This window comes from Marmota flaviventris, chromosome 11, assembly GCF_047511675.1.
Source record: "Marmota flaviventris isolate mMarFla1 chromosome 11, mMarFla1.hap1, whole genome shotgun sequence".
Classification (NCBI taxonomy): Eukaryota; Metazoa; Chordata; class Mammalia; order Rodentia; family Sciuridae; genus Marmota; species Marmota flaviventris.
Window position 1 is genome coordinate 39214652 of NC_092508.1, and position 17530 is coordinate 39232181.

The following is a 17530-nucleotide window of genomic DNA, read 5'->3' on the forward strand; positions in this document are numbered from 1 at the left end:
TCAACTTACCAAGATGATTAATTTTACAGGTACATCATTGATTTTGACATAGAGACTCCTTGCCTTGTATCCAGTGTGTTTGTTCTTCTCAATTTGTTATGCATCTAAATACTGTGTAGGTACTAAAACCACAGAAAGGTCTAAGACTTACTATATGCTCTTAATTGTGCAATTTAGTGTTCTAGAGTTCATATTTTTTAACAACTTAATGTATATGAAAATCTTTCAACTACTCCTTTAGTTTGTCATGAAAAAACCTGAAAAGCTCAAGAACACTGTTTTTTTTTTATTGTCAGATACAGATCCTCACAAGCAACCTTGTTTTATGTATTTGTTTTCAGTGAAGTAATGAAAATGAAAAAGAGGTATGAAGTGGGTTTGGAAAAACTGGACTCTGCTGCTGCTCAAGTAGCCACCATGCAATATGAGTTGGAGGCGTTGCAACCGCAATTGAAAGTTGCTAGCAAAGAAGTTGATGAGATGATGGTTATTATTGAAAGAGAGTCTGTAGAAGTTGCCAAAACTGAAAAAATAGTGAAGGCTGATGAAATAGTAGCAAATGAACAAGCCATGGCAGCCAAAGCCATCAAAGACGAGTGTGATGCTGATCTGGCAGGGGCCTTGCCAATATTGGAGTCGGCACTGTCTGCCTTGGACACTCTTACTGCACAGGTGAGCAATTAGCCTTGTGCTTTCTAGGAACCACATGAACACAGCTGAAGAGGGGACCCAGCATGTACCATTACCTAACTTGTCTCTCCGAATTAGTCTCCAAATTCCATGAAATCAAAAACATTTTTCATTTGGCAAAAGTATTCCCTAGTTCACTGAAAAAAAGATACCCATGGGAATGACACTTGGAAAAAGGCTGCCAGATGCCATGCCCACCCAACACAAGAGCTCTGCACTACAGCAGCCGTAAGACCCACGTATATATTTTAAGTCCAATACACACATTTTTCATTTTAGACATGTATGTAACTGGAATATGCCGCATAGTAGACAGGATGAAGTGTGGTACCAATGTTTGTCCACAGTTTTTTGGTGACACATAAAATAACAATGTCTTTAGTAATGATTTATTTTTAATAGCATGTCTTAGATTTGATTAATTATATTAAAAATTAAGTGGTGAAAGGGGAGTATTTCATTTTAGAAAATTAAAGGTAGACTTATTTGGAAATCTTGGTTAAAAGTTGGGAATAGGAGAGAAAAGTATATTATGCTTTCTTCACATCTTACTCCAAAACAGATTTCATACAAATATTTAAACATTAACAGCTTTATTATTATAAACACTAGAATAGAAGAAAGCATAGTTCAGATGTTTATAATCTAGGGTTGCGTAGGACCTGGGATTTCCCTAGTATGATAAAAATCAGGAAAAAAATTCCACTAAGTAGACTGTAATATATATTCTCTGAATGCTCCTTTTATATTTTTCATAAATAACAAACTCAAAGTAATAAATTTCAGTACCTAAAAATCAAGACATTTTGTTTGGTATATACACCATAGACAGAATTTTGGAAACATTGGGGTAAATATTTGAAACAGCAAAAAAAGGATTAATATGCTTCTATATTTAAAAAAAAAAAAACCTTAAAAACCAATAAGAAGAAAAAGGAGCTCTAATAATGAATATTATAATGAAGTAATTTACAAAAAAGAAATACAATAGTCTATTAACATATGAAAACATAGCCTACTTCACTTATATTTAAGGAAACACAGATTAAATTAAGATTTATTTTGCCTACCAGAATGCCTGCCTAGTGCTGGCAAGGGTATGTCCAACAAAACCAGCACCCTTGTATACTTTCTGGAGAGCTCTGTGCTGTTATGTTTCAAAAACTCTAAACATAAAAGATATAAAATCTTTAACATGTCAATTGAAGTAATAAAAATAGAGAAAAAAATAGCATCTTAATGTGTTGCATGGCCTTGCTTTTGAATGCTATGAAGCCATTCAAAATGATGATATAAATGTTTGCTAGCTTGGAAGAATATCATTACAGCCAGTTTTACAATAGCATTTATGTTATATATGCATTAATTCCATTGAGTAAAATGTAGTATCATACACTAGTTTGTAGCATATACTCATAGGAAAAAAAATGTGTGTGTGTGTATAATATGAACAAAAATGTTTATAGTTCTTCATTTTTATAGCAGCATTACAGAAGACTTTCAGAAGTATGATGAGACACCTTAATATGTATAATTCCTCTGTTTTGCTAATGTTCACAATAAGTATATCTTATTTTTTATAGTTGTTAAGATGCTATAAAACTCTGTGACATTCAATTCTCTCTTTGTGGGTTTTTTGTTTTGTTGCATTTGTTTCTATTTTTGTTCGGGGCTCTGGAGATGAACTCTTAGGTGCTCTACCATCAACTACATTGTCAGGCCTTTTTTTTATTATTATTATTATGAGTCAGGGTCTTACTAAATTGCTGAGGCTGACTTTAAACTTGTCATTCTTCTGCCTCAATCTCCTGAGTAGCTAGGATTACAGGTTTGGGCCATCTCTCCTGACTCTCCTTGGTGTATCTGAAGTAGACTTCATCTGATAAATCTGCCAGATAGGGTACCCTCCTATCCTTTTCTTCTGGGACAAACTTGTCAACCCTTTTGACATAGTTCCATTATTGCTACTGCTTTTGTTATAGTTTAGTTGTGATGTCCCCCAAAAGCTCACATGTGAGACAATGCAAGAAGGTTCAGAGGAGAAATGACTGGGTTATAGCCTTAACCTAATCAGTGAATCAATCCCCGATGGGATTAGCTGAGTGATATCTGGAGGCAGGTGGGGTGTGGCTGGAGGAAATGGTTAATTGGGGGCATGGCTATGGTGTATATATTTTGGATCTGAAGAGTGGAGTCTCTCTCTCTCTCTCTGCTTCCCTCTGCCACACTCTTCTGCCATGATGTTCTGTCTCACTTTGAGCCGTGAGGAATGGAGCTTGCCTTCTATGGATGGAGACCTCTGAAACTGTGAGCCCTCAAATAAACTTTTCTTTGCTCAAATTGTTCTGATCAGGTCTTTTTGTCATAGCAGTGAAAAAGCTGACTAAAACAGCTTCTATCTAACTAATGAGTTTCTGTATTTTAAGGCTTAGTTTGAAGACATGAATTAATTACAATTAATGTACAAGGGAACATTATTTTTTAATAATTGCAATGTTGTTATTTCAAGGATATTACAGTGGTAAAATCCATGAAGAGTCCTCCTGCTGGTGTCAAGCTTGTTATGGAAGCTATCTGCATCCTGAAAGGCATCAAAGCTGACAAAATTCCTGACCCAACAGGATCAGGAAAAAAAATTGAGGATTTCTGGGGACCAGCTAAGAGACTTCTTGGAGACATTAGGTTTCTACAATCACTTCATGAATATGACAAGGACAATATTCCTCCAGCTTATATGAATATCATAAGAAAAAGTTATATTCCAAATCCAGACTTTGTTCCAGAGAAAATTAGAAATGCTTCCACAGCTGCAGAAGGTCTGTGCAAATGGGTCATAGCAATGGATTCATATGATAAGTGAGTACTGATAAAAAGAAACCTAATTGTTTCATTTTCGTGTATGGCCATTTTAACAACAGAAAACTTACAAATGTTTATTTGCCATGTTAGAAGTTAAAATGGAGAATCTAAAATGTATCTATTCATTCAATTAAAAAATAATAAAACATATGGTAATATAACTTATTTTGTTTGTTAGAAATCCATATTTTATCAATAATGGAAACAACACAGTTATGAGGAGAGTAGTATTTTATTATTTTTTGCAAATTTCTTTCATATTTGGCTTAAGGCTGGGGTGGTGAAGCTCAGTGGTAGAACACTTGCTTAGCATGTGTGAGCCTCTGGGTTCAAGATCCAGTACTGAAAGGAAAAAAAATGGTTTTATATAAGACAGCTGGATTCCCAAATCTTTTGCTTCTTCCAATATGTTGCAATGTGTTGTTTTGATTGAAATATGTAAAGAAAATCCAGCTTCACACAGATGTTTAGTTAGACAAGGGAGAGCCTCATGAATTCCCTGAAGGGGCACATGTCTTTAGGATCCCCACATGTCATGGACCATGTTTTGAAACCCACTGGCATAATATATATTGTTGTGAGATGGGGAAGGTTTTTGATGATTATATGAGAACTATTTATATGATGCACGAAACAAGTAAAAATTGTTTTTCCAGTCAACTATTATAATTATAGGATGCCTTTCAAATGCATACCCAATTTAAATCACATATATATAATCTATGTTTAACACCATGATATGTTATTAATGATAAATTTTGATTTAATTTTTATCACTTATTTATAAAGATAACATGATTGGCTTCATTTACTAGACACTGAGAAGAGAATTTAGAGCCAAACTTTTTCCTTTCATTACTATACATGTATTTAAAATACAACTGTTTGGGTTGATGTATATTCTATGATTATTTTTAAAAAAGGAAAATGACAAAGATGAATTAATTCTCCTCATCAGAATTAAGCTCTAAACAATTTGGCTAGTTAAATTTTGCAGTATTCTATATAAATATGCTATTCTCTTGCAAAATCACCAAAATGCACCCTAACAATGTTTTATTTTGAATTAAAAAATCATTCAAAGACACTATAATATTTACTATCTATTTTAATAGTCATGTCTTATGGATTAAGTCTGATTCTTGGATGAAATATGGAATATAGAATCAGTACAGATCTTGCATAAAGAAGTGTTTTGAGTCAAAGTAAGGATCTTACAAAAGTAAATTCAGAAGTAGAAAGTACCCTGTCATATTAAATGGATACTTAATTTTCTAATTTTACTTTTTTGCAGAGTGGCAAAAATAGTAGCTCCCAAAAAGATAAAACTGGCTTCAGCTGAAGGGGAGCTTAAAATTGCCATGGATGGTCTTAGAAAGAAGCAGGCAGCACTTCAGGAAGTCCAGGACAAATTGGCCAAGCTTCAAGACACACTTGAGTTAAACAAACAAAAGAAGGCCGACTTGGAAAATCAGGTGTGTGCTGATGCTAAGTACATATATAGGGCAGTACATATACAGGGTTGTGAATAAGCGTGTTCATGCTAGTATGTGATGAGCTCATCCTGCTTTCTTCTTGGTTAGAAGATGGCACACTGTGACCCCCAGGTCAAGTCTGCCCATGACCTGTTTTTGTATGGCCCATAAGCTTATGGTGGTTTTGACATTTAAAAATGATTACATATTAAATGGTTATGTAGGTACCTACATAATAAATAAGTCTTCAGTTTTGCCTCTTGGCCCTTGTACAGTCAGCTTTTTGTCACTGTGACATAAATACTTGCTAAGAACAACTTAGAGGAGGAAAAGTTTATTTGGGGCTCATGGTTTCATAGGTCTCAGTCCATGGTTGGCCTACTCCATTGTTCTAGCCTGAGGTAAAGCAAGAGCATCATGGTATAAGGATTTGTCAGAGGAGTGTTGCTCTCAGTTCATGTCAACTAGGAAGCAGAGAGAGAGAGAGCCAGGAGCCAAAAACAAATCCCAAAGGCATGCCCCCAGTGACTTACCTCCTTCAACCACGCCCCACCTGCCTACAGTTATCACACAGTATTCCATTCAGATTATTAATCCATCAAATGAATTAATCCATTGATGAGATTAACATGTCTTGTCACTGCCTAAAAGTCCCATCTCTGAACCTCGCTGCACTGGGGACCATGCTTTCAAAACATGAGCTTTTTAGGGGACATATCATATCCAAACCATAACAGTTCTGAAAAATTTACTTTTTGACCCTCTGCAAACAAACAACAACAAAAAATGCCAGTCTCTGCCTTAGATTACCAGAATATTGAGCTAGATTATTTAAATCACTTTTGATTTTATAAATAAGGAAATGGAGAAATGAAGCATTAACTGACCTATATTGTATAAAAAGTTAATGGCAGAACTGAAATTAGAACTCAATTCCTAAAACCACATGATGTCTACTGAAAAATTTTTAAGACTAAAACCAGAGCTATAATTTATATAGTGACATTATTTTCACAAATTGATTGATGAAGTCTGATCATATTCCAGAAAAAAAGTGGTTTGTATAAGAGGTGTCTCCCCCAACACTCCAGTGTTCATATAGGAATTTTGAGAGGTGAATCAATTAGATTATGAGAACTGTAACCTAATCAGTGGATTAATCCATGTGATGAATTAATAATTTGAAGATCTAACTGCAGACAGATGGAGTGTTGGCTGGGGGAGGTAGGTCACTGGGGGCATGCCTTGGAAGTCTTTATCTTCCCTCTGGCTCCTTTCCCCTCTTTCTTTGCTTCCCAGATGCCATGAGCTGAGTAGCTTTCCTCTGCCTCACCTTGGGCCCAGAACAATAGCGTTTACTGACTGTAGACTGAATCTCTGAAACCCTGAGCCCAAAATAAGTTTATTTATTTTATTCCTCCTGTACTTTGTTCTTGTTAGGTATTTTGATCACAGTGACAAAAGTGACTAACACAATAAATGTTAAAAATATTTTGAAACAGCATTTATTGAGTGTTTATTATGTACAAGGCATGCTGATTCTTTTTTAATCATCACATTAGTTAATTTCAAAAATTACAATGACAATAAAATTTTAAACCTTTCAAAGAGTGTAAATGTGAAAGTCCTACCTCATGCTACTGATTCCCAGTGCTTCTTTTCTGGGGTAAATATTACACTTAGTGTCTTGCAAGGCCCTATTGTTCTAAGAACATTATATATTATTTCATTTATTCTCACAATGACTTTCTGAGGAGATAACCTTTTTAAAAAACCATTATTTAAACCAACTAAAGCACAGAAAGGTTAAATAATTTGCTCATGTTCAGCCCAGCTTATAAGCATTAAGTCTAAGACCTAAACCCAGGAAATCTGATTTTAATGGTTCCACTCTTTCTGAAGCACCAGACTCCTTCTTTCTATGAAATCTATCTGCTGTACTTGCAAACTATATTTGCACAAATATAGGACATTGTGCTAATCTGTAAGATCTGATGTACTGTTGGGCATAATTGCTGGATAATCAATTGTAGTTTAAATGATATTAGAAATAGGTGTACTTGCCCCTTGTAAACATTTTCAACTCTGCTATATATCTGAAAAAAATTTTTATACTAAAATGTTAGAAAATTATGGCAATGTAAAATGAATGTACATATATATTTATACTAAATATCTGCTTTTGGAAGAAAAGTTTTAGCTGAAATATTTTATTTGGTTTCTAATGACAACTTTATTGTAGTCCAAGTCTGATTCAGTTTATTAGTAGCATTGTTTTGAAAGAAGAATGAATGAGGAAGGCAAAAGATACTTAAAGAAGAAAAAAATCAAATAGAAAAATTTAAATTTGGAAGTATCAGAAATATTACCTATTATATACCCTTTTGCTTTTTTCAAACCTATCTTTGGATGAATTGATATTTGGTATTTTGTATCTTTTAATTTGAAAACATTTACTTAACATAAACAGTAGTATTAGGAAAAGTAAAAGATAAATTCTTATTCCAAAATAATCCAAATGTCTCTGCTTTTATTGATTATTGAATTCCTCTTTTAATGTAAATTATTTCATTTTGAATCTCAAGATAAATTTTACTTAATTTTGTCTTCATCCAAGAATAATGATACTATCCCACTCAAAATTAAATCAAAATAATTCAGGTATTTTGCTGGAATATTGCTACTGTGTGGTTTGAAATAGCCTTTCCTTATTTGCCACCTTCACAGGTAACCTCTCTCCTGTCTTTGTTCATCAAATCACATTCCATAATTACGTATAACCAAATTTGGTTGATAGTCTTATGCACAAAGTAAGCTGCTAACTATTAATTAATATCCTAATTTAAGCTTAATTATATTGGTTAGCACCATATAACTTGAAGATTGTGCTTTGTACATAAGCATAAATTGTTAGTTTTTAAACATTTAATTTTTAAAATCATTATCAAACCAACCATAAGTTAAGTGAGGGAAAATGTTTATAGAATATTTGAAAAACAATGCATCCATATTTTTGTTGTTGTTGTTTGGTTTTTTACAGTGCTGGGGTTTCAACTCAGGGACATAAATGCTAGGCAAGTGCTCTACCACTGACTATAACCCTATTCACTCACCCCCTTTTTTTCTGATTTTTTTAAATGGAGGTAAAATATGTATATTTACAGAATGTTCTTTATTAGTTAACTAACTTTCAGTGTCTTATAAGTCATTTCCTTAGAGTTATAATTTGCATTATATGCTAGATATCCATTATGAATTTCATAAATTATATTAAGGTAATTTATTTTTTAAAAATTCTAAAATATGATGGACTTTATAATAGTGAAATTATCACATATTTTCTTTTTGATAATTTTTGACAAATTTCTAGGTGAAAGTTTGAAATTCTTTAAAAAAAATCTCTAAGGGTTAAATGTGGCCAAATTTTAAACTTATTCTACTTATGGATGTTAATAAAAGCTTACTTTTATTTTTGAGGTTGACTTATGCAGCAAAAAACTAGAAAGAGCTGAACAGTTGATTGGAGGGCTTGGAGGTGAGAAAACTAGATGGAGCCATACAGCTCTGGAGCTGGGTCAGTCGTATATCAACCTGACAGGTGATATCCTCATTTCCTCAGGAGTTGTTGCTTATCTGGGGGCCTTTACATCTAACTACAGACAGGTGAGGAATGTTTTGGATCTCTTCTTGACCTCGTCTCATCACAGTTAACATTAACTTCAGGGACATTATTGTTTTTTGTGATATTTTTAGGGGGTTGGGGTATAAGTTCAAGGAGCCACAAAATATTTTCAAATGATTTCTTCTTGTGTGTTTTAGTTATCCTATAAATTATTTTGGTAGCCAAAAGATGTTATATGAAACACTCTTCTAAATGCTATTTTTTTAAGAACAAAAAGATATACTGTGAAATGTGTTTTAGTCAGTTATTGCATTGCTGTGACTGTAAGACCTGACAAAAAACAATTTTAAAGGAGGAAAAGTTTATTTGGCTCATGGTTTTCAGATGGCTCATGGTGTAGCACATGGTCCACCAACTCCATACCTCTGGGCCCAAGGTGAAGTAGAATATTATGGTGAAAGGGCATGGAGAAAGAAAGCAGCCCAGGATATGGCATCCAGAAAGCTGAGAGAGAGCGGGGAGGGGACAAAATATAAATTCCAAAAATGCACACACACCCAGTGACCTACATCCTTCAGCTACTCTCTACCTGCCTACAGTTAACACCCACTTAATCGGTATCAGTGGATTAATTAATTAAGTTGAAGATCTCATTGATTCTTTCAACTCTGAAAATTCTTGCAGTTCACACATGAGCTTTGGATGGACACCTCATATCTAAACCATAACTAAATATAAAGTGAAATGATAGACTCTAATACAAAATTTTAGTTTCTAAACAAGTGTAAAGGAATCAGGTGTGTGTGTGTGTGTGTGTGTGTGTGTATTATGGTTTAAATGTGAGGTGTCTCCCAAAAGCTGACATGAGAGATAATAAAAGAAGCTTTAGAGGTGAAATGCCCTGAGCTGCTTTCCTTTACCACACTCTTCCACTATGATGTTCTCTCTCACTGGGGGCCTGAGGAATGGAGTCAGCCATCTATGGACTGAGACCTCTGAAACTTGTTAGCCCAAACATAAACTTTTCCTCCTAAAATTGTCCTTGTCAGCTGTTTTGGTCACAGCAGTGAAAAAGCTGAATGAAAGAGTGTGTTTTCATGTGCTTAATCGCTACTCTCCATGAGTCTCAATAAGTCATTTTAAAATCATTTCAAAGACTGAAGTTTTGGGGGAGGAAAAAATGAGCCTTCCTGAAACTCTTATTAATTGGAGATTCAAGATGGCGGGCTGGAGGGAGGCTGCATTCCTTGTCCCTCCATGACCAGGGATTCATGTAGCAGGGATACTGCTTCTCGGCAAGGTGAGTGAAAGAAGGATTTCTCTAAAACCCAATGTTTGACAGTCACAATGTCTTAGAGACTCAGAAATTTGGGTACATTAAACACAGAAGAGACTATACTGTAGCCAAGGTAGTTGCTGCTGCTATACAGTTTTACAAGTAAAGGCAAGTCCCATTTCCCCAGATGTGATATTGACCACCTGAGAAACTCCAAGGCGGGCATAGAAAACAAGTTTTATTTAAAGGATAGAAATGGACTTCTCTCCAGAGGAAAAAAAGGACCTGGAGTCAGTACCCAAAGAAGTGGGAGTGTCCTGCCCCTTTTATACATTTGAGATTTTCTTTGTTTTCCTGCCCTCTCCTCCCCTTAACTCTCTCCATCCTGCCCACAAGGATGGGCCAAAAGGTAAGACGCAAACTGGCAGGGAAAGGACCAAATGGTGCAGTGATCCAGGCAGGAAGGCAACAGCCCAGGAGGCATTAATTTTTTTTAATTTTTTTATTTTTTATTCTAATTTGTTATATATGACAGTAGAATGCATTACAATTCATATTATACATATCAAGCACAGTTTTTCATGTCTCTGGTTGTATATAAAGTATATTCACACCATTTGTGTCTTCATAAATATACTTAGGGTAATGGTATCCATCTTATTCCATCATTTTTTTTTACCCCCACGCATCCTCCCTTTCCCTCCCTCCCCTTTTGCCCTATGTAGAATTCATCTAATCCTCCCATGCTCCCTCTCCCAACCCTATGAATCAACCTCCTCATATCAGAGAAAACATCTGGCATTTGTTTTTTGGGGATTGACTAACTTCACTTAGCATTATATTTTCCAATGCCATCCATTTACCTGCAGATGCCATGATTTTATTCTCTTTTATTGCTGAGTAATATTCCATTGTGTATGCACACCACATTTTCTTTATCCATTCATCTACTGAAGGACATCTACGTTGGTTCCACAGTTGAGCTATTGTGAATTGTGCTGCTGTAAACATTGATGTGGCTGTGTCCCTGCAGTTTGCTGTTTTTAAGTCCTTTGGGTATAGACCAAGGAGAGGGATAGCTGGGTCAAATGGTGGTTCCATTCCCAGCTTTCCAAGGAGTCTCCATACTACTTCCAGGAGGCATTAATTAACAACTCCCTGCAGGAAGAAACAATCCCTGGGCAAGGTTACCTTAGCAACAGGTTGGAGTAGGAGGTAAAAAGGACTTTGGAGATGTCAGCATTGGATTATTTTCCCTTTCCAACCAGCCCCCATCTTTCTAATGGGACCCACTTATTTATTATCTATATTGACTATTTTTGCCCTCTGGCTTCAGCAGCAGTAGCAACAGCAACAGTGGTATCGGTGCTGATTCAGCACAGAGGGAAGGGAGAATACGGAAAAGCACAACAGGCAGATTTCGTTTGTAAAATCCTGAATTCAGGAAATTAGCCTGCCCTTGACTTATCCAGAGGCTGCACTCTGCACTGGTGTATGAAAAACACCCCATTTTTCCCAACTGGTGGGAGCCATTTTGAGGTAGCCATGCTGAGCTGCAGGAGCTGAGAGATCTGAGCAAAGACAGCTGTACAGTCCTGGCAAGCACCCGCCACATGACTGAGGCTGTACCTAGCAGGAAAAGGGTGCCACAGGAACAAAGAACTTTTTCCCAGGGGAATTCAAGTTAGAAAAGTGAAAGGGAGCCCAACTAGCTTCCTCCTTTGAGTCTGGGGCTGCTCAATAAAGTGCCTCACATCAGCTGAAGCAGGTTGGGAATTTGAACAGGCAAGTGTGAACAAGTGTAAATATACTCAGGGACTAAGCCCAAGAAGTCTGGAAAGGCTATGTTCAGAGGGTATGAAGGATTGGTTCTGTAAGATAACGGAGAATGACAAAGCACAAAATCACGTAGCCTGGGAAGAAGGAATGAGGAAGAAGCAACAAATTGATAAAATTGATCCTTTCCCAATACATTCTTTCCCTGTTGATGACAATCCCTAGAAAGGAAGCAAACATCATCCAGTGGTAAGAGTCCTATTCTGTGACCTACACTCACATATCAGTCTCTCAAGTCGAGACAGTTGGCCATCTGCACTCCATCAGAGGTCTCTCCTTCAACTTTAAGCTTAAGTAAGGGTAAGGGTTGTAGTAGCAAAGTCAGTGCTATGCCCAGGTCCTCACCTGGCCTCTATGTGCTTTCACGTCCAATGGCTGGTAACAATGACTTTTTTTTTTTTTTCTGGGGTGGGAGCAGGGGAAGTCAGTCTTCCCTTGGGTTCTTAGACCCCTATTTCCGGCTCAGACAGAGACAGGAGTATGAGAATCTGTTTCTTGGTTTTGTGGTTGGGACAACTCCAAGGAGTAATTTATACCCCCATGGTTCCTTGTGGGATCAAACCAAAATCACCTCCTGCAGAAACGAGGCTGATCCTTCATCCTTGATTGGCTTCTACTCCTTTCTCTGGCATCCACTCCTCAATAAAGTGCCTCGCATCAGTCCTCATCTCAGATTCTACTGTGGGAAAAAAGCTGGATCTTCCCTTAAAGCCAGAATCTATGTAGTTGTCAATTATTCGTCAACCCCTTCCTAGAATTTACACTGCTTTTCATAAATACAGAAAGTCTAATTGGTTAACGAGGCCCTTAGTTCTTCACCTCCAATGACTATGCCTATCCCCTTAATATCTTACACTTCTGATAGGAATATACAAACCCTGGATTTGACTTAATTCACACATTGTGTAAGCAACATCTTCCCTGCCAATAATCAGAATAAAAACTGTTTTAGGGGTGATATTGTCACCAAGATGGCACTCATGGTTACTTTTCTACTTGTATCATATGTCTTACCACTAGGTTAGTAACCAGGGTCTTGGCTTATATTTTAAGATGCTTATTCAGAGTCCTCCATGTTTCTTTCATTTAACTCTCTGGTGCTACATACCCTATGGACATATAATTGGGCCACTTAAATTGCTACCCCAGAGTTCATTTGTGGCAACATACTATACCTGTGAACTTTAAACAGAGCATTCCAAAGGAAATATTGCTTCCATTTTCTCTTTTCCCCCATTTCATTGACCATCATGCCTACTCCATCATCAAGCTAGCTTTGAACAAACTTGCAGATTCATACAGAAGAAACCATGACAATAGGAACTGTGTACTAGGAGACAGAATCCACATAGGAAATGCCAACTGCCCCTCCAACTCACATAGTCACTCCACCTGTTCTGGGTACAACAACCACATAAAACAAAATAAAACAGCCAGATGATATTTATTAAGTACTTATGATAGGAAGGAGTTTTGCCCCCATGATCTTTATCTCTAAGTATGACTACATTTATATGTATACATGTGAATGTGTTATATGATACAGGGATTTTGCAGGTGGCAAAATCAACTGACCTTAAAATAGGAAGATCAGCTGGGTGCAGTGGCTCATGCCTGTAATCCCAGTGGCTCAGGAGGCTGAGGCAGGAGAATCGCAAGTTCAAAGCCAGCCTCAGCAACAGCAAGGCACTAAGCAACTCAGTGAGACCCAGTCTCTGACTAAAATACAAAACAGGGCTGGGGATGTGGCTCAGTAGTCAAGTACCCCTGAGTTCAATCCCTAGCACCCCCCCCCCCGCCCCAAAATGTAAGATAAATCTGAAATATCTTTTGTGAGCAAGAGTAAGGAAGTGCCCAGAGAAAAAGGATATAGAATTTAGCTTAGAGTACTTCTACTGTCAAAGTTTAGATAATTGCAGCATCACAATAAATAACAATAGTAACATAACCCATTGAATTAAAATTTAAAAAGATGAATCTATGCTGACATAAATTAATAAATGGAAAAAAAATGAGTGCTTGGCAAAAGCCAGGACATTTTCCTAGTCACAAAGTATCTGAACAAAGGCTTCAATGTTAGTTGCAACGGGAGGGGAAAGAACAACTCAGCGGTAGAAAAGCTGTGACATCATTCACAAGTTCTGTCTTCACTATTTTGAATCATGGATAAAAGCTCTGGATTCTCATTTTTGAGCAGTTTTCTCACAAATGAGAGAAGCCCTCACCCCAGCGATTTTTCTTTTCAAGCTCTAACACTCCTGGGTTATTTTAGGCTCCTTGCAGAGGCTCCAAGATCCTGGATACCCAGAAGCAGTTCCTTTCCTTGTGCCCACAGAATTATTCAAAATACCCAATCCCCTGAAATACATGAAACCTTGCTAATCCCATCCTGCTTACCACACTCAAGCTGCCTTTTGTAGCTCCGGCTTTGTTACTCTGTCTCTGGTATGACACATTTTGTGGCACTGTGTGACAGCCTTCTTACAGGTTAGAGCCATAAATAACAAAAACTTCTTTCATCTGTGTGTCTTTGTGTTGTATTCTACCATCCAAAAACCTGTAATATCACACATATTATATAATTTGAAATAGAAGCCTGGAAGTCAACACTTTAATCAAGTAATAAAAAGTAATGTTGTCAGTAAATGAACAATTTAAAATCATGTACCATTGATGGGATGAAATGAGAACAACAACATTTCTGTGGTATTCCTGGCAAGGTGCATGACAAGGTGAATCATGAGGGAACTCCATACATACCCAGATAAGGAGCATTCTACATAATATTAACTGGCCTATCCCAAGTCGTGAAAGTCATCAACTCTCTCAAACTGTCATAGCCTTTCATGTGCAAATCAGAATGTTGGTTCAGCCTACTCAGCAAGACCCAAGGGGAGATGGTAGTGCCCACCATACGCTCTGAGCCAGTGCCACCTGCGCACACACAGTGGCCTCATCGAACCAAAAGCTGGTACCATGACCATGCATATTCATCTTCCCATGTGATTTGCTGATGCCTTCCTTTTGTTCCTAGCTCATTTCTCTCTACTCATGCCTTTCACTGTTTTTGAAGGTTTTGATTTGTAATTTGAACTTGAACATTGACTTCTAACTTCTGAGTACGAACCTTGGCTTTAGTACTCTCCTGGTTCCTGTGAATCCTAATAGACTTGCTCCAGCTAGAGTATGGAAAATTCCAAAATGTGTCTTATTCTTGATGAAACTTACTAGCCCTACCATGGACCCTCTCAAGGGCATATGAAAACTAGAAATGTTTTCTGTTTCCTCTACTTATTCAAAATGGATTTACTTTTATGCTATAATATTAAGTTTTACTAAATATTTGTAATCTAAAGAAAAATGTGGTTTCCAACTACTCTGTAAAAAATGAAGTTTTAGAATAACAATAGGTAATTATTTTTTCCAGATACAAAATTCTGACTTCATTATATAATCAATCTAGGTTTTATTCGAACATTGAATATATTTCATTTTTATTTAAATGCATAACTGACCCTCTTAATTAGAATGTTATTTGAACAAAAATCTGCTACAGAAGTTTTGATAATGGTAGGTTTTCTCAAAGTTCAAAGTATAATTGAGGAGTTTACAAAATATTATTATTGTAACATCCTCTCTATATCTTTCTGCAAATGCTTTAAAGAACCAAACCAAGGAGTGGACAGAGTTGTGCAAACTAAAAAGTATTCCCTGCTCAGATGAGTATTCTCTTATGGGTACCCTGGGAGAAGCTGTGACAATTCGAGCTTGGAATATTGCTGGACTACCTTCTGACTCATTTTCCATTGACAATGGCATCATCATAATGTAAGTAACTTTGGCTTTAGTACTCTCACAAATTGACTTCTAACTTTCTGAATATGAACCTGGGTTTTAGTACTCTCCTGGTTCCTGGGAATCCTAACAGATTTTCCCCAGCTAAGGTATGGAAAACTTCAAAATGTGTCCTATTCTTGATGAAACTTAATAGCCCTACCACAGCCTTAAACTTAATAGCCCTACCATTATATGAGTATGAACATCTTAGCTTTTTTTCCTCATAAATTATTAAAGAATCAGCAGGTGTATTTATCTGCAAACCTCTTAACAACTTTTAGTAGCAAAATTCTACATAGTTGAAATAATTAATTAGCTAAATTAAATGTGAATATTGGAGACTAGTAAACAAACAAGGTGACTTTTCTTAATCAATTTTAAGAAAGTAGAGAAAATTCTGCCATAATTAAGTGAAGTCCAAAATTTTCATTCTTATAAAATATAGAATTTTGTGATTATAGGTTATTAAATGTGCAGCTGTGGGTTGTTGAGTGTGATTGGGTAGGGTGTTCCAAATTCTGTCCTTGTCCCTGATGTGGGACAAGTTTGAATTATATGGATGCATTTCTTGATCCTTGGCTGACAGGATCTTTCAGGGTTTTACACTCGTCCTGGAACCTCCTGGTTAGTAGATAAACCCCACAGAGTCTTGGTAGGAAGGATGCCAAGGGCATTTCTAGTCACACCTTCTCCTTCACGTCTTACCTCCAAGAATCCAAGGACTTCAATCTACCCCAGTGTGAGAACAGACATCAATTGTGTTATTTCCAAGTTCACATTACGATGGCCTTTTATGACTGGGCCAGTCTTCTTGTGATTTTAGTGTGTTAACAGATAGAACAGGAGTGGAAAGTATTCAGTTCTGCCTTACAAGACAATTTGATTAGTTGATAGTTTTCTATTGAAAAAGTAGTATGATATTATTTAATTTAAAGTAAAAAATGAATTACAGTAGATGGGGTAGAGAGAGAAGATGGGAGGGGAGGGGAGGGGATAGTAGAGGATAGGAAAGGTAGTAGAATACAACAGTTACTAATATGGCATTATGTAAAAATGTGGATGTGTAACCGATGTGGTTCTGCAATCTGTATTTGGGGTAAAAATGGGAGTTCATAACCCACTTGAATCTAATGTATGAAATATGATATGTCAAGAGTTTTGTAATGTTTTGAACAACCAATAAAAAAAATAAAGTAAAAAATGCATAAGCTATATAGATGTGATTTCTGATAATAGAAATGACCACCAAGTATGATGACTGGTTGCTCTTAATTTTTTTATGTAGTTTTTATGAAAATCATTCCATAATGTAAAACTCTGATGAATACATTTCTGTGTTATGTTATTATGCTCAACAAATTATCCTGACAGATGGTTAGCATTTATTTACTGAATTGTTCTATAAGGACTTGAAGTATGTACCATTCGATTATAACATGAAGCAAGATAAAATATGATGAGACTGCCAAGGGGATGTTAAAGGAGTAGTTACTATTAGGTCCTTGAGTCAAGCTAATCCTAGTTGGACCCTGAAGTAAATTTAAAACTTTCTGATAACTAAGGCAAAAAAGGAAAGCCTTTTGTAACATAGTTCTCTTTTAACCAAACAAGAAGTTTGTCTAAGTAAGACAAACTTCTTCAGAAAAATTTAATTATTTTGTTGGTTTAGAGAAAGACCTTTTTCTGGGGGACTAAAATTAAGTATTGAGTTCTCTGATTCTGTAATCTAAAAATTCATCCAGAAAGAAATCAGAGAATGTAAAAAATGGCAGATTCATTCGCTTGCTAATAAATTAGCAGAATATTAAGTACCTTTTAACATGTATAGAATCATATCTAGTTTATTATTGAATTCTTTAACATTATTTAACTTTCATGCAATGTGTGGGTTGATAGTTCATGTTAGAATATACAAGAGATTGGCACATGTGAAAA

General features: G+C 36.2%; 1 protein-coding gene across 1 annotated transcript in view; it reads left to right on the forward strand.

Annotated features, from left to right (window-relative positions):
- Dnah7 (dynein axonemal heavy chain 7) overlaps positions 1-17530 on the forward strand; it is a 323134-nt gene that overhangs the window by 210845 nt on the left and 94759 nt on the right. Inside the window, exons 43-47 of the mRNA XM_071619296.1 lie at positions 342-672; positions 3200-3546; positions 4844-5024; positions 8502-8687; positions 15423-15586. Coding sequence (XP_071475397.1) covers positions 342-672; positions 3200-3546; positions 4844-5024; positions 8502-8687; positions 15423-15586 — 1209 coding nt within the window. The remainder of the gene's footprint in view (positions 1-341; positions 673-3199; positions 3547-4843; positions 5025-8501; positions 8688-15422; positions 15587-17530) is intronic.